Source organism: Mus caroli, chromosome 16, assembly GCF_900094665.2.
Source record: "Mus caroli chromosome 16, CAROLI_EIJ_v1.1, whole genome shotgun sequence".
Lineage (NCBI taxonomy): Eukaryota > Metazoa > Chordata > Mammalia > Rodentia > Muridae > Mus > Mus caroli.
This window is the reverse complement of record NC_034585.1, coordinates 7,072,063-7,097,584: the sequence shown is the minus strand read 5'-3', so window position 1 is coordinate 7,097,584 and position 25,522 is coordinate 7,072,063. Positions and strand designations below refer to the sequence as shown.

Here is a 25,522-nt window from a genome sequence, read left to right as displayed (position 1 = left end):
CATGAGTAACAACCTGACTGTTCCCTCTGTCCCCGACTAAGTGACTGACCAAACTTGGTATGTAAATGATTCAAGTCCAGCTTTTCACTATTTAGCAAAAAGTGTGCAACAGGAAAGTTTCTTTCCAGCTTGTAAGATGGAGGTGCCATGAGGGAAGAGTGCCTTACTAACAGTGGCAGGGCATGGTGACACAGTATGTGATGCAGACGCATTATGTCTGTAATTCCAGCACTCAGGAGCAGAGAAAGACTTGTTCCCCCTTACACCTCTGTGACCCTGAAGAAAGAAATATAAAATCAACAACTAAAGAACCCTACTCTCAATTCTCTTAAAATCTGAACCTTTTATTCCACCAAGACTGCTACATCAGGACAATGATGTACTGGAGACCAGCAGGGTGGTGCATCCTGGGTCTCCCTGATCTAGAGACTGCGGCAGGAGACGCATGAATGCACGCGTTCCCTAGCTTGGGTCTGTTTTAAAGGATCTGGGGCTGTCAGTCACTGGGAAGGCGATCTGCTCTGCTTTACTTGGCTTTCCTGTTTCAGCACGGAAAATCCCATGTTCTGCTCCCCAACCCCCACCCCAGATCTGGACAAACGTTAGGTGTTCATTGCCCTCCATGTCTGATAAAGCCTCTTTCTTCTCACAGCCTTGCTTCCCATAGCTACGAGTTCCTACCTGGATTGGCCACAAATCTGACTACGGTGCCCCTAACGTGGCTGTGCCATATGATGACACTTCCCCATTTAGGGGATCTCTGATACAGTGTTGCCTCCTCCAGAAAGCTTCTATAAAGGGATTCTACAGACCCTTGGGACCACTACAGTCCTGAGATTTGACACACTGAAGAGTCCTGACTCCACTGTGGTCTCCTAGCAGCAGCTAGCAGTCTCCCCCAGGAGTTGGTACTCAGAATGCAGATGAAGGCAGCACAAGCACTGGGGTAGGCACTAGATGTCTGCAGTCCCCTTTCCAAGTCACCTTGGATCTTTTAGATCCTGTGCCAATCAATACCCAGGTTCCTGAAGCTGTGAAAGGGATTAAACAGATCAGCCTGAATTAAGGTGGGCAAGCTCTTTTTCCCAGGACCTGTGAAGTGAACCAGAGACATTCCCAGGATATCAGGAGGAACCTGAGGTCCTTTACATTACCAGGGGTCCATCGTTGGCCATCACATGCGGCCCAGTCAAAAGTTCCCTCAAACTAAGAAGTTTTATCCAGAAAAACATTATAACAAAGAAACCAGAGTTGAAACTTGCCTTAAGCTACCTGAATCCTAAGTCTATCTATATAGGACACAATCAAACTCATAGACTTGTGATGACTAAAACAAACAGGAAATCCTTAACCAGGCAAATTAACACAATAATGGGTATTTAAAGGGGCTACAGTCCCAAGTTAAGTGAGAGCCAGCAGGTGCTTAGGCTGGTAGGACACCCAGCCCCTCGGGACAATCATCCTCCCCTTCACAGCCAAATCCACCCACACATTCTTCAAATCCTTCAGCCACTTATCCACACCCCACTCCCTTTCTGGGCCATCTGCCATCCCGGTTAAGATTTCTGAATTGCTACCAACCCCCATTCTTGCCCTCTACCTCTTTCCTCTCCACCCCCAAACCATCCAGCTCTTCACATTTGGAGATTTACAAACATTTACTAAATCCTTGCTCCATGACAGAAGCCATTCTACACCCCAACATCAAAGGGGAAGCCCCATCTAATTTTTAGCTTGCCAATCCTTTCTAGGGACCCCTGTCTTCCTTTCTGTTGTTACCGCACTATCTTCCTGTCCCCATACAAAGCTTCTGGGGTCCCCTCTGAAACTGCCTTCTCCCCCCTCCCCCTTGGTACCTCCACCTCCAGTTCTCTCCCTTGGAGCCTCTCATTTCTCTACTACTCTCTCTTTGTAGTCCCTTCCAATCCTCTGGCAATACAAGTGCAAAGAAACCAAGCAGGTTCTCCTGTCTTGGGAGTGTCAGTTTAACAAAAGCTAGAAAGGAAGTGAAAATAAACAGAGCCACAGAAGACAGCAGGGGTATAATGACTGGAACTTAGAGACAGAAAGGAACTGGAGTGGGCTGGGAAGGCTTGAGTGCCTCTGTTAGCCACTCCTGTAGAGCAATCCTGAATCAATCACTTAGCATGTTCAACATTACCCAATTCTTGTGCAGTTCCTAGTTCCCAACTGGTGATGGCAAATTGGAAGGACAGAGACAGAAAATATGACCAAAGCTACAGTCATTAAGTCAGGATTTGAACACAGGTCTAACTCCAAAGCTAGCCTCTTCTGTGTACTTCCCTGCTTCCCCAGGACTCTGTAAGCCTCCTGTCTTCTCTAAAGGTGTTACTGCTGACTATCCCTCTAGAATTCCTTCTGAAAATACTTGTATTCTTTTAATCACTGTTCTTTTTAGAGCACTTGTACATGTTCTGTGCGTTTTCTTCATTCTCTTATCCAACCAATCCTAAAAATAACCACAAAAAGTGGTACTGTCACTCTATTCGTTTTACAGTTTTTCAGAAGGAAACTGAAGCCTAAATGCATACTGTTAACTAAATTCGAATCCAGATCTGGCCGGGTCAATGGCCTCGTAACTATGCAGTCCAAGAAGTGCCACCCCAAGAAGCCCAGTGGCCACAGTCCGTCCCCGGGACATCAAGACAACTCCAGCCCACAAAACGAAAACTCAACGATGCCCTTACTTTTCAGGTAAGGTGTCTGGAGAATGAAAAATCACGCGACTTGTCCAAGGTCACACACAGAGCCAGAAGTGAAAGGGTCAGGGTTCGAAGCCAGGTGCCCTGACTCCAAAGCCTTGCGGATAACCAACATACAACCCTCCCGCGGCACCCCTGTCTTCCTCGCACCTCCGAGCCCCGCAAGCCAAGCCCGCGTCTGGGCGTCCGCGCCCGGCCCCGCGGCCTTCCCGCCGCGCGCCCCGCACACTCACTTCAGGTGGTCCAAGGAGTGGATGTTGCGGGAGGACTTGCTGTGGCCCCCGCCCACCCAGCTCCGTGAGCGTCCAAACATGTCCGCAGACCAGCCCCGTCGCCTGCCTCACGGTTTCATGTCCGATCCGCCCAGCGGCCCGGTGTCCGCGGCGACATCTCAAGCCCAGCCAGCGGCGGCGGGGGCGGTGGAGAGACTGCCAAGCACCTTGCTCCCCAGCCCAAAGCCCCGCACTGACATTCAGCCGGAACCGGCCGTTCGACCGCCGCGCTTTACGGCCGCCGCCGCGAGGAAATCTGGGAAATGAAGTTCTCGAGCGAGGCTCTTGAGGACAGGACTCTGCGAACGGACTACAAGGACCGGCATGACTCGCGCGACCGTCCAGAGGAGGCGGGACAAGAGGAAGGAAGAGGCGGGGCACTGCCAAGGTGGGCGGAAACGGCTTGCTGAAATCGGAGTAAGACTATCTGACCTTATTTATTGTTAGCTTTGTGATTAGAAGAAGAGTGTCTCGAAACCCCAGCTAAAATTGGAGACCACCCTTAGCAATTTGGCAAGGTTTAGTTCTCTTAAAAAGTATTACGTGCGCGCGCACACACACACACACGCACTCATAGAGTCAGTACAACTTTGGAAAGCAAGTTCTCGCCTTACACTATTTGGGATCTGAGAATTGAAGTCAGATCTTCAGTCTTGTCAGCATCTTTAACAGCTGAGCCATTTTGATGGGTCTAACTCTTTAAAAATATTTTTTAAAGGGGTGGAAATGTGACTTATGCATTATGGATGCAACCTTCAATATCGCAATAATAATTAAATAAAAAGCATTGAGTAGTACATATCATTTGTCATTATCCTAAGTGATTAATTATTTAATTCTCACAACCATATGAAGTAGATGCTGTTATTAATCTTATTTTATAATTCAGGAAACTGAGTCATAGAGGCACTTTATGTGTGACAGACGCAGGATTCAAGCCCAGGTACCCTTATTTGCTTCTGTTGACAAAACCAATCAGTAACATTCTGGTTTGTCCTTACAACCTTTTTCTTTTGCACATTAGTCTTAAAACATTTTGTAAAGATGTGAGCAGCATTGTAAAGCTAACCACAATGAACTTTCAGAGGTTTCCTCTGATCATCATTGAAAACTCATGCCATTTCCCAACTAATTCAGTAAGAAAGAAAGAGAACTCCGAGATCTCCATGAGAGGTTACATACACCTGGACTTCCTTCCCAGACTGGAAGTGGGAACCTCAGTGGAAAGCACGATTTTGTGCCCCACACCCTTTCATTTATTCATTTCTACATTTCATAGCTATTTAACCCCTGTGGCAGCCCATTGACTGTCCTAGGAAAAGAGTTGAGTCAGGGACCAATGTTCTCTCCAGGGCCCAGGACAAGATTTGCACATAGCACGTTTTTAGATGAATATTGATAGAGTGAATAACTGATGGTTTGCATTGCTTCCAAGAATTAGAGAGATGTAGACCGGCATCAGGCTAATGGTTTCCCATGTAAAAGTCATGAAAGAACCAGAACAGGTCTGACCTCCAAAGAAAATGACAGAGACTCAGCAGCTTCGAGAATCCATTTCTCTGGGATTTGTTTTCCTCATCTGTGAAAAGGGAATATACTACATTGCCTTGTCCAGCTCCTATAAACCTAAGTGTGATTTAGATTAAAGGCCTTTGTAAGAGTTGAGGATAGGCCTAAATCCCAGAACTCAGGAGACAGAGGCAGTGGAACTCTACAGGTTCTGCGACAGCCTGGTCTATAGCCAATTTCAGGCCACCCAGAGGCTTCATAGTGAGACCCTGCGTTTTCGGGGTTTGGGTTTTTTGTTATTTTTTTCAAAAACAGATGTAGAGCTACATCTCGTCTATATCTTGCACACACAAGACCTTGGTTTTGATCCCTAGCAAACTCATCCTCCTGACGAAGCACAGGGCTGGTCTGTAAACCGAGGAATCTGAGTAGATATATATTTAGCATTATTGGTTTGTTTGTTTTTTAAACATGGACTGCAAAGTAATAGGAAACAATAAGCAACCTTATTGGCAGAAGATTTGACCTGCTTGTGGTACTTTCCATCCGGGTGTCATGGAACCCTATAATGCCTCTGTCAAAGGCACTCAGTAATTGATTTTTTTCTTACTATACCGTGAAAAAGAAAACAACAAAAGCGCTTTGAGAATATCTAAGATTTTCAGTGGAATTGCCGGCATTCCTTTTCCACCCGGCATCATTTTAAAGGGGGTAAACTAAGTTCCAAAAAGGTGACGCTCCATACCTAAGTTCGAGATGCAGAGTCTAGGGAGTGCCAATTGCAGAAGAGCAATTTAGAGACTGGAGCACCTCCCATGGGGCGGAGCAAAAGAGTACCCGCCCCCGGATAGCTCAAGCCAATAAATGTGGAGCACTGAGCTAGCCAATAAATACGGGCGAGCATGCGGCTGGCCAATGAACGAAGAGCCTCTGGGTAGGCGGTGCTGGGGAGCCCAGAGCGACTTGGCGGCCGCAGCGATGGGCAGTGAGCCTGCGGGGGCGCCGAAGGTGCCTGAGGAACGCCTCGGGGAGACAGCAGCAGCCTCAACTCTGAGCTGCGGCGGGGGCGCGCGAGCGCAGCGCACAAAGCGAGTCGCTGGCCACTTCTAGGGGGGTGGCCCTGAGGGGCGAGCGGCCCGTGTGGCCCGATCCGGGGGCTCCGGGACCTGGCCCTGAGCATCTCGGGGTGTCAAGGAGCGTCTTCGGAGGCCGCCCGGGGCCCAGCACTGCTGCCACCGAGCCCCGGGGCGCCCCCTGGATGGCTGAGCTGCCCCCTCGCCGGCCGCCCGGGCGCCGCAGCGGCTGAGGTCGCTGGGATCGCCCGGCCGCCGCCCCCATCGCCGGCCCCTGCATGCCCGGCGCCCGGGTCGCAGCCCACCTGGACGCTCTGGGCCCCCTGGTCTCCTACGTGCAGCCACCGCTGCTGCCCTCTATGTTCTACGTGGGCCTGTTCTTCGTCAATGTGCTGATCCTTTACTACGCCTTCCTTATGGAATACATCGTTCTCAATGTGGGCCTCGTCTTCCTGCCCGAGGACTTGGACCAGGCGCTGGTGGACCTCGGCGTACTTTCTGACCCTGGCTCTGGCCTTTACGATGCCGACTCAGAGCTTGACGTCTTCGATGGATATTTGGAATAAGGTCTTGATTACTGTTCCCCACTTGCCTTCCACCATCCGCAACTCTTGGCCTGGACCAGCCGCCCGTACCATGCCGCTGCCACTGGTTGGGGGCACCATCTGGACAGGGATGGGACCCCAGGAAGAGGCCCGTAAGTGCCCTTGAGATGGGGGTGTATTTCGGGGAGAGAGAAGGTAGTGTCCTCAGGGCAGACTAACATCCTTCCTCTAAGCCTCTGATTTCTCTGGCCACCTCCTCTGGCTCTAACTCCGATGCTAGGAATAGTAGTGTTTGGAGAGATTTCCCCCAAGGATATGAATGTTTGGAGTAATCATGCAATTTTCCCCATGGCCCTGGTAAAAGCTTTGTACCCAAAACCTTTTGAGGTGGAGCTGTCAGCTCCTCCCCCAAGTCTTAGCCTGTCTTGTTGGTGACCTTGGGGTTTGGGGGGATGCTTACTTGTCCTGAAAGCATAGCCTGGTGTCATAAGAGGCACTGCTTACTTTTGTTCTGCGGCCTCTTGAGGGACCACTTAAACTGAGGGGCTTCAGGCCAAGCCTGGGAGAATGGAAACCTTCAGCAAACAACACCGCCGCACTTCCTTTTGGCAGTGTTTCTGCTGCTGTATTTGGAGTCAGGTTTCAGAGATCCTGGGTTGTTGGTACTGCAGCTCAGATCCGCAGAGGCTGTCAGCTTCTTAGGCTGCCGCTCTGGGACAGGTAGGCAGTTCTGAGCTGGTGCTGGCTTTGTCTGCAGTATTTGCAAAGCCTCTCAGCACCCTAGGGTCAGCAGAAGGAACCACCGCGTGGTCGTACTGAAGACATGCCTTTGGGCTTCTGCCAAGAAGTTTTGTTATATGTTGGAGAAAGATAACGTGAATCCAAGACTGGCTGAAGTCTCCCAACAAGGGAAAGGGAACAGCTGGCCTGTATGAGAGAACGTTTGTGCCAGGCAAGCTGTTGGGTCCATTGAGGTGTCATGGGGCAGGCCTAGCCCTATAGCTGGGGAATGCTGGGGTTTGGCAGGTCATAGAGTCCAAGTGGCAATGAGGAGGCACATGGAGCTGGTGGGTGGGGGCTCCTTTTAGATAACAGATACTGATGTCACCCCAAGGAGACATTCACCCCTCCTCTCCCGTGTTCCCTGATTGTCAACAGTGCCATAAGTGGGTGTCTTAGATTGGGGTACCGTGCCAGAATACCATGGCTCAAACAACAAGCATTTCATCCTCATAGTTTTCCAAAGGGCACTAATCCCACTAGAGGGCTCCACCCTTGTGACCCAATCACCTCTAACACCATCACTGCAGGAACAGGCTTTCAACAGTGGACTTTGGGAACACATAGTCTGTCTGTTGTAGAAATAATGCATGGTAAGAGGGAAATACTTGGGAACAAGGCGTGATATCTTTGAAGGAGTCTTTAGTAAGTCTAGTGGTATCCACACAGGTGCCAAGTTCAAGGCAGGGCATGCACCAGCTGTTCCACGTTCCTGCCAGCCCGACATCCATTCTTTCATTGAACAAATACCTATTTGTTGAGTTCTCGGTGAGCAAAGGCAGATGGAACCTGGCATGCAGGCCTTCCACGAGGAACACAAGTGGGAATCTAGAAACCTAGTGAGGAATGGGAAGTTTAGAGGCTGTATTGATGCGCTCGCTACTGTTTGTACAGCAACCGGCCTCTGGCAGATGGTCTGTACGAAATGACCATGAGAGGAGACTAGGCACAGGCTGCTCTAACTAGAGAGTGGGAGAAGGTCTCTCTGAAGGGATGGCAGATATGAGCTGAGGCCAGAATTGATAGAAGGAGCCAGACAGAGACCTCTGGAGCAAAGCAGTCTGGGTTGAGGGAATTGTCAGTACCCATACCTCGGGCCAGGAAAGGCATGGCTCATTCAACAGCCAAAGGGAGGCTGGGCCAAGAGCAGTTAGCATCCAGTGATGGTCCTAGGCAGGGCATGACACAGTCCAGCTCATGCTCTGTCAGATGACTGGCAGCTGTGAACAGAATGGGCTAAATAAAAGGGTAGGAGGAGGGAGGCCAGTGAGGATGTTGTTAGTTGTCTAGCCAGAGGTGACAGGTGACTGGGCAAGACCACACTGGGAACACCTAACAGAGGTAGAATCCCTGGGACCCATTCAGAACCTGAGTAGAGACCACAGACCAGTCCTACTTCTAGGCCTTCTGAATGTTCTCACATGTAGTCATACAACAAGCATTGTCCCTCCTTTTTCTCACAGCGTCTAGGCTCGGCCCCTGTGATCCCATGTTACATTTCTGTCTTTGAGCCAAGTAGACTCTCAGGCAGTATAACTTGGTGAAAATGTCTTATTTTATCTTCTTACCATATCAGCAGAAACATTCCTGCTTCCAACTGAAAACATTGGCATATTCTAAGCTCAAAACCAGAGCCCAAATGCTTTGACATGCTGTACACCAACTGCTGTGTGAGCAGAAACACCAAGAAGCATCCCTTTGGGACACTCTTGGCTGACCCTGGGGGTAGGGAAGGTACGGGTTGGAGACACACCCACTACCTGTCCCCCGCATCCAACCACACTACCTGTCCCCCCATCCAAGCTAGAAGACTTTGGTCCCAGGGCCAGAAAGGCAAGTCCCAGAGGATGCAGGAGGGATGAGTGATCGCAACCTAGAGTGAAGTGACCAACCTTGCCTCCTGGCCCTTTCCATACACAGGAGCCCCGGGCCAGGCATGCTTGCTCCCAGTAATGTTCTAACAAGCCAGACCAGGACACATGAGGCCGTGGGGGCTGGGGTGAATCATGGCAAGAACAAGGACCTCCACTTTTGCTCCTCACCTCTGGTGTCTAACTTATTATACATTTACTGAGCACCTATTTGAGGAGTCAATGTATAGTCCAGTTTCAGAGCAGTAACTCTAAACTCAGATTTTTTCTTTTTTTAAAGATTTATTTATTTATTATATGTAAGTACACTGTAGTTGTCTTCAGACATTCCAGAAGAGGGCGCCAGATCTCGTTGCGGATGGTTGTGAGCCACCATGTGGTTGCTGGGATTTGAACTCTGGACCTTTGGAAGAGCAGTCGGGTGCTCTTACCTACTGAGCCATCTCACCAGCCCCAGATTTTTTTTTTTTTATTCAAATTGCAGGTCTAGCCACAGTCTTGGGAATGCCATTTAACTCCACATATTGGTGGCCTCTTTTATAAAGCAGGAATAATGAAAATCTGCCTTGTTGAGAGGACAAAGAATTGGACCTTCTTGCATGGTAACTGGTCCATGAATATCAACTGCTGTAATAGACAGGTCGGTGCAGTCTGGAATTATCTGCCCTCACCTGCCTTGTGCATTAATATTCATGTCTCATGACTAACAAAAGGACCAGAGACTAACAAAGTGGGCTCAGACAACATGCCCATTGGTGTACACACTCCACACACCCCTACCTCTGTCTTCCTTTTCCCATGCCCGTAATCCCCAGGGCCCGGGTTCAGAGCTCTGGAAAGTGGCCTCTGTGGTTTCTGTAGAGTGCTCATTGTGGCCTGGGGGAGTAGGGGATGGGACGCCTTGCTTGCTGTGGGAGAGGTGACTGGATGCATGGCCTTGGAGCCTTAGGGGTGTGTGTGTGTGTGTGTGTGTGTGTGTGTGTGTGTGTGTGTGAGTGAGAGAGAGTGAGAGAGAGAGAGAGAGAGAGAGAGAGAGTTGGGGTGGGGATTGCTGACAGCCCATCTGCTAGGTTAGAGAGACACCTTAGCCTGGTTAATTACTTTAGAGTCGTGTAACAGGTGGGGGTGCCCACGGGACCTCCCTTGACATATGAGGTACTGTAGAAGAGACACAGTCTCTGGCCTGGGAATGGGGATGATCCCACCAGAGTCTGTGTGGCCTGGTACAGTGTGGCTGTGCAATAAGGGTGACCGAATAAGGCTTACTCTCAGGCCTCAGATGGCTCAGTTGAAGACCATGACTACTTTCTCAGCCTTTCTTGTCAGACTATAGCCTGCACTGTCAACAGAACACCCAGCAGAGCATGGTACTGCCCAGCTGGGATGCCCACTACTTCTATGGAGACAGCCATATATTCAGATTTCAGTTGTGGGAGACCTACTGGTAGCCTGTGGACCAGGATCAGGGTGAGGGAAGATGCAGAACAACAGGAAGGAAGCTAAGGCTGGAGGGTCTAGAGGTGTGGGTCAGGTGAATGCTCTGCTCTCACTCAAGAGACACACAGAAGGGGCCCTGGTCACAGTGGTTCAGTAGTCCTGCCCAGCCCTTTGGGAAGAAAAGGTCTCCAGGCCAGCCGAGATGTCAATGGCCTCATGGCTGTGGCTCTGAATTAGCCCAGCCTGGAGATTCCAGCCAGAAAAGTTGGGCCTCCATATCACACTCTCCTCCCAGCCCTGGGATCTGTTTAGCTGAATGAGAAACAGGAGGGCTTCAGTCAGCTGTTACTGCTGCCTTCATCCTGGAACTTCTGAGAACACCAGCTGCATTTGGGAGATCAAAATCACATTGAAAGACACAGACTTTTTATTTTTTGAGACAGGATCTCACTATGTGGCTCCAACTGGCCTCAAATTCAGGATCTTCTTGCCCCCTGCCTCTTGACTGCTGAGATAACTCAGCATTGCAAGTAAAGAAACTGAAGACTAGAAAGTGAGGGGCCTAGAGGCCAAAGCCAAATAAGATGGCTGTGTCTCCTGCACAGCACAGTGGCCACCAGGGAGCAGAAGAGCCTTCCATGACTGGCCATCTCCCATGCCCACTTCCAGCGCCAGTCATGGCCTCACCAGGCCCATTCATCTACATGCTTGCTCCTTTTATCCTGAATTCCTCATAAAAAGAAATCTTTTAGAAAAATTGTAGAGTTCCACACTTTCAGCAAAGTTACAAGAAAAGTGTAAAGAACTCCCGTGCTCCCCTCAGCAGAGCCTGCCTGGCAGCCAGCATTTCTGCTCATTTGCTAAGAGCAAGCTCACATTCTCCTCTGTGTATACCTATGCATGCATGTGAACACACACATACACATGTGGACAGTCATGTTCTAAACCATTTGAGAGTGCATTGCAGACATGATGTTCCTCTGGCCCTGAATATTTTGGTCTGCATTTTCCTAAAAGAAGGATCTACTTGGTATCTGTAGTGTCCTTGTCAAAGCCAGCAAGATGTCATTGTTTTTAGAGATGGGGTCTTCTATAACCAAGACTGGCCTAGAGCTCCTGACCCTCCTGCTCTATCTCCCAAGCACTGGATTACAGTTGGGTGCCACCACACCTGGCTGAAATCAGCAGCTGGACAGGGTTAGGACTTAGGAGCACTCTGCTCTCTGGCTTTATTCACATCTTTTGCTGTCCCAGAAATGTCCTTCAGTGATAAGTGTGTAAGCTTTGAGGTCACTGCTTTCTTTATTCTGGACCAACTGCTCAGTCTGTCTATCTCTGGGTGTGACATTGGCAATGTGCAAGAGGCTGGTGTGGCGTTTGCCAGCTGTCTCTGCCTGGGGTTGTCAGGTGTCCGTCTGAGCTCAGGATGCCATTCAGGTGATGTGATCTTGGCAGGAAAAGGTGTGTCCTCAGTACAGAATTCTGAAAGCCACACGCCCCCTGTACCATGCTGGCCCTGTGAGCTTTGGTGATATGCGTCAGGTCTCTCTACTGCGAGCTACTGATTTTCCTTTTAGAGTTTAAGGTAAATAATGCTTTTCCTTAGAGTTTTAGTGCTCCTTGGTTTAAAAAAAAAAAAAAAAGGTAGGCACACCTTTAACCTCAGCACTCTGGAGGCAGAGGCAGGATCTCTGAATTCAAGGCCAGGCTGGTGTACAGATTGAGTTCCAGGTCAGCCAGGGTTACACATAGAAACCCTGTCTCGAAAACCAACCAAACAAACAAAAAACCCAAAACAAAAAAAAACAACAACAACAACAAAAAAAAACAAATCCAAATAAACAAACTAAAGAACAGCAGCAACAAAAAAGTCTCCTTTCTCACGTGGACTTGGTTTGGCCCTGTACTTCCTGTCTAGCTGCCGATGGCTTTGGGCTTCCTCTCCTGCCGCTTCCACCTCCCAAATGCTGGGGCTGTAGTCTCGGGTCACTGCGCCTGCTTTATGGGTGTAGATGTGTACCAGAGTGCCAGTGTAGGTGGATGGAAACCAGCACTTCGTGAACACTAGGAAAGCACTCTGCCAACTAAACTCCGGCCCCAGGCCCTCTTGACTGTATTTTACTGTTTTTTAGGTTTTTCTGAGGATCCAGCCCAGTACCTCACACATCCTAAACACATATCCTACTACTGAGGCGCACGCCTAGACTGCATGGATCTATTTTTAAATGAATGCTATGTCACCACAAGAAGAAGCCAGCTAATGGTGAGGGCTGGGACCTGCTTTATGTGTTGAGCTAGTACTAATAAATGAAAGTTCCCAGCACCAACCTAGAACTTTCTCTGAAAAGTAGTAAGGCTTGACCAAGAGCAGCAGAGCAATCTGTGTTTGGTATGGATGTATGATTGCTTCAGCCAGCTCACGTGACCCCTAAAATTGTTTCCTAAAGTTTTTATAGTCACACACATTTGGGGTTTAAACCCCAGTTCTACCAACACTTTGTATGTTAGACCAGGGGACCCCTACCCCAGGATCCCCCCTTTATTGGGGTTCCTTGCTCTTCTGGGGCCAGGAACTAGAAGAGAGCATCATGATGGACTGCCTGTGAAGCAGACTGGGGTTGGTGATGCTTGGTACCCACTGAGAGTCAGCTGAGATGCGCTTGCAGCTGTCATCCCACATCCCTAAAGGAAGGCCTCCTTCTCAGGCTTCCTGCTGGGAAGGGAGCTTGGCTGAGAGGTTAGAACTGGGTGCCTCTGCCACAGAGCTTCCCTGCATCACGTTGGGATGGTCACTTGGAGGGAAACTGAGGCTTGGGGCAGTTCAGTGACCCATGTTAGATGCCCAGCTCCGAGCCATCCACAGTTACCCAGTGTTTCTGAAGTGAGGTGCTAGGCTGCAGGAATCCCTGGGAGGTACCAGAGGAGTCAGGCTCACCGCACCTTGACCTTCCTGCTTTTTCCTTTCTCTGGCTATAGGGTGTCCTCTTCACTATCTCCTTGACATTACCCCATTACCTTTTTAAAATTACAAGTGCTGGGTTATTTTTTTCATAGTTAGACAGAGTCAAGAAGATTATGGATTTGAGGCCAGCTAATAGTTGTAGTAAGACTGTACATCAAAACAGTAATAAAAACACTTTTGAATTGGGCCAGGTAAAGTGGCTAGCACCTCTGATTTCAGCACTGGGGAGGCTGAGGCAGAAGCATCAGAGCTGTAGTCCAGCCCAGGCTACAGAGTGAAACTGTCTCAGAAAGGAAAAAAAAAGTTACAGAAAACTACATTTTTGGAGCTTGCGAGATGGCTCAGCAGGTAAAAGCACTTGCTGCCAAGCTTAATGATCTGAGCTAGAGCCCCAGGACATACCCGGGAGGAGACCAGTCTCAGGAAAGCTGTCCTCGGACCTCCATATTCATGCCCTGGCAGGTAGATGGAATCTACTTTAGACTTGCTTCAGTCCCTCCAGGCATTCATTACTGTGCTCCAATATCATAGAAGCCAAAACACTCTGGACCAGGTATTCAAGATAGGGGCACTCAGCCTGTTTGATGAGTAATGTCCAGGTGCTATGTGACAGCTTCAGGAGCTCCTGGGCAGGCATGTAGGGAATTGTGGACAGCTGCAGACACACTAGATAGCCCCTAGTGAGAGCCAGCCTGGGCGTGGACTCCAGGCCTGAGACACCAGCGCTCATCCAGTGTAGGGCAGCTTCTTTCCTCCTGCCCCTTGCTGCCAGGGAGGTGGCCAGATTGTCATCACTCCCTTGGCCCCGAGCCAGGTGGGGCCTGCTACACGGTCTGCCTCTAGCACAGAGATCTCAGATGTCTGCAGAGCTGGGCAAGCCATGCATTTGGGGTATGTGGAGGAAGAGGGGTGTGCCGTGAGTTTCTAGAAGGCTGTCTAGAAGCACTAAGTCCATGCCCCGAAAAGGCTGCTTTCTGCTTCCCACTGACCACCTTCACCTTCTTTCTTTGATTACATTTATTCATGTATGCAGGGGTGGGCATGGGTATGCCATGGTGCACATGTGGATGTCAGAGAGAAACTTGTAAAAGTTGGTTTCTTTCCTTCTACTGTGTGGATCCTGGGATCAAACTAAGGAAGTCAGGCTTGGCAGCAAGTACCTATATCAGCTAAGCCACATTGACGGCCCCTGAATTGTTTTTTACATAATTTCCTTTAAATCAACTTTTAAAAAAATATTTATTTTATGCATCCTATGTGAGTCCATGTGCATGTAGGGGACTGTGGAGGTCAGATGAGGCCGTTGGATTCTCTGGAACTGGGGTTATAGGTAATTCTAAACCACCATGTGGGTGCTGGGAACAGAACCTGGGTCCCCTGCAAGAGCAGCGGATACTCTTAGCCACTGAACATATCTTCAGTTCTTAAATCAGCTTTTAAGAGGGGGGGGGAAAGCTTTAAAGGAGAGGAACTTGAGTAAACAGGCGCCTGGCATCATTGGCTGTCACTAACAGACTCAGCAAATGAGTTGGAAGTCAGCAGCACCTACTGAAACCTAGGTCAAGGTGTGGGCACAGGGACAGGGCTCCTAGGTCAAAAGGCTCAGTCAGCTGCTGGGCCTCTTGTGTAGTCAGAGGACTGGCAGGAAGTGAGGCCTCCTTGGTGATTCCTACCTCATCCCTACCCTGGGCTGGGGCATCCCTGCAGTAGGTACCCCGGAGGGGGAATCTCAGTAAATTATTCTGCTGCAGGCTTCTGAACATGAAGGCTTTCAAGACTTCCCTGTCTCCCCCAAGGTTTGTTGGAAGGAAGAGCAGCCACAAGTAGGCTCTGGTGTGACGGGACAAGAGTCTCAGAAAGCCTTTCTGGAAGCCCCAATGTAGCTATAGCCCCTGTTTCCCACAGGTTCTCTGGGCAGGCAGGAGGGGACAAAAGGGTGGATGGAGGACCCTGTCTGGTGGTGGGGGGTGGGGGGATTGTCAGTGGGAACCAGAGAAGGTTCCTGACGTGGTAGAGTGTATTCCCAGTTGGCCTTCAGCAGATAAGTCTGGTAGACGATGGGAGAAATTTCAGCATATAGCTCCAACCACTCCATGCTCAGAACTACAGGAGATGGCTATGCCTAGTCTCCCCGTGGGGTGCCCTTCCTGTGCAGCCCAGCCCTGTGTGGATCTCCAGCGGTGCCCACACGACGTCCCATCTTTGGGAGGGTTGCTTCAAGCTAAAGTTGCTCACAACTTGGCACAGTGCCTGGCCCTGTCTTCTAGCTTGGGGCCCGGCGTGTAAAACATTGGCGTGCAAAATGGGTACAGGAACTGGTGGTACACAGCTCTTGTTCTGTTTGTGGAAACAGGTTCATACTAGATGGTCCAGCTTGTCCTCAAACTCAGTCTTACCCTATAGCCCAGGCTGGCCTCTAACCTGCTATTCTCTGACCCTAGCTTCCTAGTGCTGGAAACACAGGGCCAGGGCACCATGGCTAGGCAGCTTTCAGTACTTCTGAGCTGAGCATCTTTCAGAGAATAACTTGTGCTTTCTGAGCTTTGATGTCTTTATCTGTCCAACAGACATAACAGCATCAACTCATGGGCCGGTAAGGAGGGTAAAGATATCCACGAACCCTTGGGTTTATTTGGGAGGAGATCTCAGGAACTCCATGTGGATGGAGAGTGGGAAGTGAGGCCAGCAAGATAGACCAGGTGAGCACTAAGCAGACTACCACTATAGTCTGGGGCTCAGTCCTGCTCAGAAGCCCCAGGAGCCGGAATGGGGTGCTTTGATGTCACCCCAGGTACCGTGAGGGGGCTGGGGTGTTGGTACACTACCTTCCCAGCAGTCACTGGTGGGAAGCAGCTTACTATGGAACTCCTTAACTCTCTTGTTCTGATAACTGGGGGCCAGTCATGCTCTGGAAAACGGACGAAGGTCTCAGGATCAGGGTACTCAGGGCTGGGGAAGGTAGGCAGAAGGAAGAGACATGTTGCACAACAAGAGCACCGGGTGCAGTGGCAACCCTGATTGTGATTGTCCCCATTTGTTACCAGTGCAGTGCCAGCCCTGCCTGCAGTACTTGTGCAACTGCAGGCAACTCACCCTGCTTTTCTAAGCCTTTGTTTTGCAACCTGTAAAATGTGAAGAGGCACAGTTCCTGATGGAAATGGTCATGCCTGCTTAGTGGCTCTTGGAAATAGGTGGGGACAGTTTTAGCAGCCACAGTTGACCGGAGGTGCTGCCAGCTTTTGCTGGTTGGGGGCCAGAGCTACTGCTAAATCTGTGATGCCGATGATCGCCCCACGCACCCCTGCATGTCATGCAGCAGGACACACTGCACGTCTCATGGAGGTTATTTCACCGGGTGCTCAGTGGTGTTTGGAGAGGGAAGAGTCTGAGGTGGACTAAAAGGAGGGGGACCTGGGTACCCCACTGCTACAGAGATGCTGATAACAGCTAAACATGGAATAGAGGCGACTGGAGGAGACAACCTGACATAAGGTCAGGACTTACGGGTGATGCTGCGTCATGGGAAGAAGAGCCGAGTGGGGACACAAAGCTGACTGGCTACCTTCCTGTAAGCACCATGCTCTTCCCGTGAGATGTGAGGCACTGCCCACTCCTTGGAGCTTACTCAGCTGCCCCCACTTGATCTTCCTTATGGCTGAGATCCTTCTCTGACCTTGGCATCTTTTGCCTTGCCTTGCGCACCTGGCCAGCCCTCCTTCACCATGGAAAACTACCGTGGGTCTCCAGAATCAGAGAGTGAAGCCGATTCCTTCATAAGAACTGGAAACACGCACCCTCGGGGTCAGGACGCAGCTCAGTCGGTGGAACACTTGCTCAGCTTGTATTCCACCCGACCCCGAGTTCCGAGTTCCATTTCCAGCAGTGCAGAAGGTCCCGGCTCTTGTGAGGTGGAGGCAGGAGAATCAGAAGGTGAAGGCTATCCTGGGCTACCTACATGAGACCCTGCCTCAAAAACAAAATCCAACAGGAAATGACAGGCAATAGGGTGGGAGAGGAGGCTCGAGCGGACCTTGCGCTAGCTAAGGTGCTCTTGGTGGTTAGTGAGTTAATGGCTGCTGGTGGAGTGGGAGACATTTTCCTCAGTTTCCTGTGTTCCTGCCAATGACTCCTCAACTATATTCATGCAGGCATCCCTAGTTCCACTCAGTCAGTCACCATCAAAAGAGACGTTAAAATGGAAAGCAAGAGGAGAGGGTGGAGGAAAGACAGTATGAAAGAAATGAGGAAGAAATGTCCTGCTACATCATATACATACATGAACTTGTCAAATAATTAAAAATTACTCTTAGGGGATGGAGAGATGGCTTGGCAGTTAAGAGCACTAACCACTCTTCCAGAAGACCTGGGTTAATTCCCACACCCACACGGCAGCTTATGTCTATCTGTAACTATAAGATCTGACACCCTCACACAAACATACATGCAGACAAAACACCAAAGCACATAAAATAAAAATAGATCATTTTTTAAAACATAGATAAATTTACAAACAATAAGAAATTATTTTTAAAAGGAAGGAAGGATGCTAGAGGAAAAGCTTCCCCAGCCTGAGCACGGGGCTCTGGAGAGTCTAGAACCTAAGGGTGAGAGCAGGGCTTCCGAGCCCCACCCGAGCCCCGGGGGGGTAGGGGGGGGACAGCCCTGGCCAGAGGTGTCTTGGCCCTGTTGATGACTGTCCTTTGTCTTCTTGGTTAGGCCTGCTCGTGCCAACAACAGGGTTCCTGCCCCAACCCAGGTGTCTGCCAGGAGAAGTGAGGACTCGGCGCAGGGACAGGGAGTGTCCAGGCCCTCCAAAGGCCCTGCTCGTCTGCCACCCGGCTCTCCACTGTCCTGGGTCTGGTTGTGACTCGCCACCTTTGTGATGGATGTTTACAGGAACCCAACCAGACGTCACCTCTCTGCACTTCATCCCCAGCTGCACCTGCCTCCCCCACTTAACCTCTGGGAAGGACATGGAGAGCTGAAGTGACAAGTGGACTCATCCTCAGGCCGCTCTGTCAGCATTGTTTGATGCCACTTAACCTTAAGCTGGGAAGATTTCAGACCCAAGACTGTTGATCATAGTTTCAGGGAGTCACTCTGAAGAGGGCTATGCCAGGGCCCAGGCAGGGGTTAACCTCTCCAGGTTGACAGAACTGAGATACTGCACTGGGGAAGACCATGCTTCCCTGGCTAGAAATCTATTTTTGGAAGTGTGAGTGGTGCGCATAGTGTGAATGGAGTAGATCCTTGATTTCCATAAACCTGTAAAAGCAATACTTAGAGGCTGACTTATTTCATTAAAAAAAATGTAAGCAACTCCAATTTCCTTTGCCTTGTCTGTTGCTGGTGTGTGTGTGTGTGTGTGTGTGTGTGTGTGTTTTGGAGATGGGGCATCATGGTTGACAGTTTGCTGGAGATGCAGTCAGAGACTAGGGAACTCCCTCTAGAAAGGCTGCCTTCTCTTGACTTCTGAAAGCCCCTGTTATGGTGAAAAGCTAGGGGGTCATGGGGAACTTGGGTCTGAGTCTCACAGAAGTGACTGCGTGCTGTCCCACACAGAGAGCCTAGGATACATCTCCATTAAGGAAGAGGGAAGGAGTGGATGTAGTAGTGCACACACATTCAATCCCAGCGCTCAGGAAGCAGAGGTGGGCAGATCTCTGACCTTGTCCCACATGCCTAACCAGGTCTTAAAAGTGAGTTCCAAGCCAGCAAGGGCTATATAATGACACCTTAAAGAATGGGGAAGAGGCTGGGAATATAATTCATTTGATAGAATGCTTACCAGGCTTGCACAAAGCTCTAGGCCCCAGCATCACATAAAACAGGCACAGTGGTTTATGTCTATATCCCAGCATTCCAGAGGCAGAGACAAAAGAATCAGAAGTTCAAAGGTGAAAGCAGGAAGATCAGAAGTTCAAGGTCATCTCAGCTATGTGTCCAGCTAGGTGCCAGCCTGGGCTATATTGGATCCTGTCTCTAAAAACCACAAAAAATGGAGTCCTCTTCCCTAGTCTAACCTAGTTTAGAATACAGTTGTAGCCCCGCCCCAAAGCTGTGTGCAATTAGGGCAGCATTGCCTACAACAGGTGTGAGTGCTTGAGGACTCATGGGAGGAGCCTGTGGCCCTCCATGACGGGATGAGCTTTTTGCAACAGGGAATTTTGAATTTTGTGCAGCTGAATTTCCCAAGATGGCAGAGTTTTTTGGCTCCAAGGACAGCCACACATAACAGGAAAAGAGTCATCCTTGGAGAAAGGCCTGGAAGAAAGTCAGGGCCTGAGGAGAGACTTAGATTGAAAGTATATTACATGGGCAGACTGCCAACCCCCCCAGAATTTTATGCATCACAAGTGGGGCCTGGTAACCTATTCTAGCATGCCATGCCCATACCCACAGAGATCCTTCACAGGGGTCACAGCAAAGCCAATACATTGGCATTCCCCATGAATGCCAACCTTCTAACTTGGGACCCACAACTTAACCTACCCCTGAGATGGCACTAATTACCAAAAGGTTCTCTAAATTGCTGCTGTTCTACTCCAGGCCCCACCCTGGTGCAACCCTAGTGTGTCCACTGCCCAGGAGCCTGGGAAGGAACATTCCAGGGAGAGGCAGGAATAAACCACAGGGTGAAAGAAAGGCTGAGAACTCCTGCTTTGAGCTGTGTGTTGGATTTTTATTTGTTAAGACAGGGCCTCCCTGTGTAACATAGACCAGGCTGGCCTTGAATTCACAGAGATCTGCCTACCTCTGCTTTCCAAGTGCTGGGGTTAAAGGTGTATGCCACCACACATGACCTTTATGTTTTTCAAGATTTATTTGTATGTATGTGCACTGAGCCCACACAGTGCCCGTGGAGTCCACAAGAGGCTGTCAGAACTCCTGTGCCAGGCATTGGTTTCAACTCTTTTTTTTTTTTTTTTTAATGGGCTAGAGAAATGGCTCAGTGATTGAGAGCACTTGCTGCCTTCTCAGGGGACCCGAGTTCTGTTCCCAGCACCAACACAGAGGCTCACAACCACCGTAGCTCCAGTGCATATGCAGTGCACAGAAACTTCCAGAGGGGAACTTGTTAGTTCTCCCTTCCATAGTGTGGTCCTGGGAACCAAGCTCAGGTCACCAGGCTTGCTTTATTCCATCAGCCATTTTTCTGACCCATTTTATTAATATTGTTTCCACATTGAGCCTTTACATAACCCAGGAGAGAAGATACTGTGACTCTGCCCATTTTACAGATAAGGAAGCTAAGGCACGGAAGAAACTTGCCTTGTGTATATGTCAAACTGGAGCATGAAACCAGGCAGCTCAGCCAGGAGTTGGTGTTTTGCAGTGGAGCCAAAGGACCTAAGATGCTTCCCAGCACACAGGATCAAGAATCAGTGAGATATGTTGAGCATTTACTATGTCCCCAGCACTATAGTGAGTGCCTTACCTAATCAGCTCATTAAAAGATGGCAGCCATCATCAACACAGAGTAATGAGAGACATTTTTTGGCATTTCCAGACAGACCAAAGGCAGCAAGTGATACAGATCTGCCTTCCTCCTGACAGGTACAGCAGATGCCTGCCTTGGAGAGTGCCTCAATGCTGTTCCTGGTAGCCACAAAATTGGGACTTCCATGTGCCACCCTGAGCCCAAGGCCTTAACAGTTCATAATGTAAGCCTGAGCTGCAGATGAACCTGTCTCTTTAAGAATCTCCCCCAGCAGCCATGCAGACCTCCCCGGCCCCAGGCCCCCCAGCAGCCATGCAGACCACCCCGGCCCTAGGCCCTCTAGGCCAGCTCCCACTTCCTGGGATGCGCCAGTCCTGCTGGCATCAGGGTTGGCATGGTGGAGCCACACAGACAGCTCCCTCTGCCAAGACAAGAAAGCAAGCTGTCACTGTCCCGATGGAGGGATGGGTGGTGCCTGAGCTCAAAGGGGGTGTCCCAGAGGAAACAGGAACAGCGGCACTGGTGCTGCCAAGCCCTTTGGGCTAGTTGCAGCCAAGGCTGACCAATGTGGCTATACAGAACTGCTCCCAGGATGCAGCAGGGCAGTAGGAGAGAACACTCCACTCTGTACAGTGGTCACTGCTTCAGTCCTCGGGTGCAGGAGTAAGAACTTTTCACTGCATCTTTGGAAGCTACCAAGATCTTTGCAGTGAAGGCAAGATCTCAGCAGTATGGTGTGCACACGGGCGCATGCAGAGTGTTGTAGAAACAATACTGTGTGGCTTTGAGCCCTGTTCTGAACAGTCTACAGACTGTCTCTGCTGGCCAGTCTCCTCACTCTCTCCTCCCTCACTCTCTCCTCTCTGGGTGCCCCCCCCCCATAACATAGCTAGAATGCTACGGGGAGGGCAAGCCCCAGCCAACTGTCCCATTAAGGACTCAGGGCTCCCAGACAGCAACTTGTGTCACATGCTAGACACACACTCAAGATGATTCCAGCCTGACTTCTGGGTTGGTGGGCACTGCTGAGCCTGCCTGGCCAGCGGAGTGTGGATTGTTTCAAGTTATTATAGTTCAGCTGGTTTTGTTTTGTTGTTTTGTTTTGTTTTGCATTAGATGGGGCAGAAGGTGTCCCTAGATGGGACTTGTGGGATAAACCAAGTCCCAGAGCTTCAGTGAACCTAGCTGGTGCACTTTAAGTGTAGTGACCGTGAAGCCAGAAGAACTCCCTGCCACAGCCCCGAAGCGGACCACTCCCTGCCTCTTGGTTCACACCCAGGGTCTGGGCCAGGCCCGACTCAGCTTTGACCTAAAGTTTATGGAAACAGTGCCACAAGTAGAAAGAGCTACCATAGGCTCCCTGTCACATCTAGAGGTTTGCAGGCCAGTGTTGCCCTTAGCATCTTCAGAGCCTCTAGGAGGCCCTGTTGGGAGCAGCAGGAAGACATGCTTTCTCACCAGGCTGGCCCTGGTCTGGACAAGCAGGCACTTAGATGCTTCTGTTCCTCGTTCTGTCCAGGAGTATCGAAGAGAAGGCCTTTGTTCTCCCGGGTGAACCCACGGAAGGCAGCCCCTGTTCTGTCTGCAGCGCTCATAGCCGCAGAGTGGGGCTGTCTGTGCCTGGTGCGGTTAGGGCCTGGAGCTGGTCTTGGGGCCTTCAGAAGAGCAAGGCTTGTGTCCTTTCCTCGTGTAGGCAGGGCCCAACTCTGAGCCTGCAGGGGCAAGGTGATGGGATGCTGACTCTTATGGGCTATGGCCCACAGAAGAGCTGAGTCCACAGTACCCAGTTCCAGGTCCAGCGTGGTCAGTGTTCCCAGAGTACATTCTGTGGGAGATCAGGAGAGGCAGGTGACTCAGTGAGCTTCCAGAGAAGCAGCTTTGACAGAAGAGTAGGGGCTGTCACAATGTGGGGGACTGAAGAAGGGGCTGAAAGACAACTACAACATAGGAGAGGGTGGACAGACACAGGGTGAGGGGACAATTGTCTTTATGTTGCTGGCAGGAAATACATTAATTTCCTGTGAAGATGAAACAGCAGCAAGAAAGACATAAAGCTTCAAAGGAAGGACTTCCTAATGCCAAGGATGGGGATTGTAGGAGACTGGCCCAGCCTGTTTTTCCCTGGTCTTTAAGTCTGACCTCAAGGAGGTTCCTTGGCCTAAGTCCCCACAGGCTGAAGAACACCTGCCAATTTGGAGACAGGATAGCTCCAGATGACACATGGATCTAGGACACCCAACCAGCCTTGCTCGATGCCCTTAGTCACCCCTTCACAAGGACAATGACCTAGATGACCCTCCTGGAGTCCAACATGCTTACCTTGCCCAGAGTACAGCAGGGTCATCTCAGACTGATCCTAGCATCCAGCTGCTGCAGGTGTTCCTGAACCCCAAAGGGGATAGTGGGTGTCCACATTCTGTAGATGGGACCACAGGGCCAGGTTAGAGGAAACATGGCAGGCCACCGAGGGCAAGCTGCTCACAAGCCCTGCCCCCCACTCTGTCTAGAGCCTTAACCACATCCTATCTGGCAGGATACAGACCAGCACGGGGAGAACAGAATGTTAGAGCCCCCCACCCCCCTTCAGTCCCAGTTTGCTGTGTGACCTTGAAAGCATCTCCTCTGCCCTATTCTCGTTCACTGTAAGGGGGACCCTGCTGTGGTTTCAGTTCGGTCCTCCATAGGCTTATGCTTTGAATGCTTTCTCCCCTCTGGGACAAAGCTTGAAGGCTGTGGCATCTTTAGGAGGCGGGGCCTGGCTGGCAGAAATAGGTCACTGTGGATGGGATCTTTGAAGGTAACAGCCTGGCCAGTTCAGCAGCTAAACTGCTCCCCGCCGGCATGTGAGCAGCTGCAAACAGGCACAATAAATTGTACCCCTGTGACTATGAGTGCAGCTGTGCCTTCCCCTCTTTCTTTTGCCTCTGTTATGGTCACAATGAGAAAAGAATGGAGAGATCCCACCATCTATCTGAGAAGGCTGGGCACAACTGTGCAGATGAAAGTCATCTGAACAGTAGAAGGTGTTGTTGTACAGCAAACATCGCTGCAGCTTAATAAGAATAAGTTTAAAGTTGGGCACAGCACACACTCGGGAGGCTGAGGCAGGGGGATTATGAGTTCAAGTACAATTCTGTTTAAAAAACAAACAAAAGATTACTTTGCTATTGTTTTATATTCTAAGAATGATTTGATTTGTCAATTTCATATGATTCATCCTGATGAAATATTCATTGAGTGCTTTGTGTGGCAACATTGTCCTAAAAGTTTAGGGTGGGGATATGGCTCAGGTGGTGGCCTGCTTGTCTAGCACACACCAAGTCCTGACTTTGGTCTCCGATGCCACATGAAATTGGATGTGGCAGTGCCTGCTTATAATTCTAGCATTTGGGAGACAGTCATCTTCATGAGACCCCCACCCCCAACCAAAAAAAAATGTTTAACTAACATAACAAGTCTTGTCTGCAGATATTACCGTCCTCATCTCTGAGGCCAGCAGGCAAATCACTTGACATCCCAGGATCAGGTACTAGTTGGCAGGGGTGGGATTTGACTTCTAAAGACACTCACATACTCCAGTCCCGGGGGCGATGTGACTTACGCCAGTGTTTCCACCTGAGGGCACTTCTGAAGGCTGGAGGCCAGCTGCTGGGCACCGGCAGCCGTGAACTTGTTGAACTGGACACTGAAGAGAGAGACCCATCCTGAGGCATGACAACTCCCACCTCAACCCTTCTCACGATGTGGGTGGGAGATCCTCTGCCTCCCCAGATACCACCCAGCCCCTACACTCACTCCATCACACGCAGGGACACCATGTCTGGAAGTACTTGTGCCAGGCTCTTGGCTCCTTTGTCACAGATGCAGTTATTGTACAAGCTGCCAGCAACAGAGAAAGAAAGAGGGTTGGGGTGCTGGGCCAGTTCAGGCCAGGTGATAGCCACTCAACTGAGATTACTGCTTCTATCTATCTATCTATCTATCTATCTATCTATCTATCTATCTATCTATCTATCTATCTATCTATCTATCTATCATTTATGTATCTATCATCTCTCTATCTGTCTATCATCTATGTATCTATCATCTATGTATCTATCTATCTATGTATCTATCTATCTATGTATCTATCTATCTATCTATCTATCTATCTATCTATCTATCTATCTATCCTATCTATCTAAAGACAAGGTCCCATGTATCCCCATACTGGCCTGGAACTTGGTATGTCGTCAAAGATGACCTTTAACTTCTGATTCTCCTGCCTCTACCTCTTGAGTAATAGGATTACAATGCACCACATCCAGTTTATGCAGTGCTGGAGATGGAATGAATCCAGGGCCTCATACATGCTAGGCAAGCACTCTAACAACTGAGTCACAACCCCAGGCAGGCCCTACCGTCCCATTTTACAGGTGGACTAATTGAGGCCCAGAATGTTGAGGCCACTACTTATTTGTAGTTCCACAGTGAGTTCAAGACACAACAGCATGGGCAGTAAGTTGTACACTGGGCTTGCTGGCTCAGGCCTGTAATTCCAGCTACTTAGGAAACTGAGGCAGAGGGATTACAAATTAGGCCAGCCTAGGATACATGAGACCCTGTCTCAAATTAGAACTTAAAAAATGTTTATTATATGTGTGTATGGGTGTTTGTTTATTATATGTGTGAGTGTGGCGGGGGGTGCTTTGCCTTCATGCATGGCTGTGCTTCATATAGGTGCAGTGCCCAAGGAAGCCAGAAGAGGGCATCAGATTCCCCTGGGACTGGAGTTCACAGATGGTTGTGAGCTACCAAGTGAGTGTTAGAAATGGAATTCAAGGGGCTGGTGAGATGGCTCAGTGGGTAAGAGCACCCGACTGCTCTTCCGAAGGTCCAGAGTTCAAATCCCAGCAACCACATGGTGGCT

The 25,522-nt window shown here is 49.9% G+C and overlaps 3 protein-coding genes across 10 annotated transcripts in view; 1 reads left to right on the top strand and 2 right to left on the bottom strand.

Moving 5' to 3' along the window:
• Clec16a (C-type lectin domain containing 16A) overlaps positions 1-3,266 on the bottom strand; it is a 205,698-nt gene extending 202,432 nt beyond the window's left edge. For 3 of the 5 annotated variants that reach the window (XM_029470213.1, XM_029470210.1, XM_029470211.1), the window contains exon 1: positions 2,957-3,217. In XM_029470213.1, the coding sequence (XP_029326073.1) occupies positions 2,957-3,036 (80 nt within the window). In that variant the 5' untranslated portion in view covers positions 3,037-3,217. Of the gene's footprint in view, positions 1-2,956 lie in introns of all 5 variants that reach the window. The other 2 variants (XM_021184743.1, XM_029470212.1) reach the window with 2 other exon arrangements.
• A 2,189-nt stretch (positions 3,267-5,455) lies between these two features.
• Dexi (Dexi homolog) lies at positions 5,456-18,497 on the top strand. 2 transcript variants are annotated; one of them, XM_021185137.2, is made up of 3 exons: positions 5,456-6,274; positions 12,343-12,473; positions 17,889-18,497. In XM_021185137.2, exon 1 carries the CDS (start codon positions 5,856-5,858, stop codon positions 6,141-6,143), a length of 288 nt encoding a protein of 95 aa, XP_021040796.1. In that variant the 5' UTR covers positions 5,456-5,855; the 3' UTR covers positions 6,144-6,274; positions 12,343-12,473; positions 17,889-18,497. The 2 variants fall into 2 exon arrangements, with proteins under 2 accessions (XP_021040796.1, XP_021040799.1); XM_021185140.2 differs by lacking the exon at positions 12,343-12,473.
• A 2,447-nt stretch (positions 18,498-20,944) lies between these two features.
• Ciita (class II major histocompatibility complex transactivator) overlaps positions 20,945-25,522 on the bottom strand; it is a 46,764-nt gene continuing 42,186 nt past the window's right edge. For all 3 annotated transcript variants that reach the window (XM_021184946.2, XM_021184947.2, XM_021184949.2), the window contains exons 16-19: positions 24,409-24,492; positions 24,215-24,298; positions 22,933-23,029; positions 20,945-22,438 (exon numbers count right to left, since the gene is read on the bottom strand). In XM_021184946.2, coding sequence (XP_021040605.1) covers positions 22,954-23,029; positions 24,215-24,298; positions 24,409-24,492 — 244 coding nt within the window. In that variant the 3' untranslated portion in view covers positions 20,945-22,438; positions 22,933-22,953. The remainder of the gene's footprint in view (positions 22,439-22,932; positions 23,030-24,214; positions 24,299-24,408; positions 24,493-25,522) is intronic.

Bases quoted from the DNA above. Each gene is read 5' to 3' on its own strand.
- Dexi (XM_021185140.2), top strand. From the start codon at position 5,856: ATGCCCGGCGCCCGGGTCGCAGCCCACCTGGACGCTCTGGGCCCCCTG.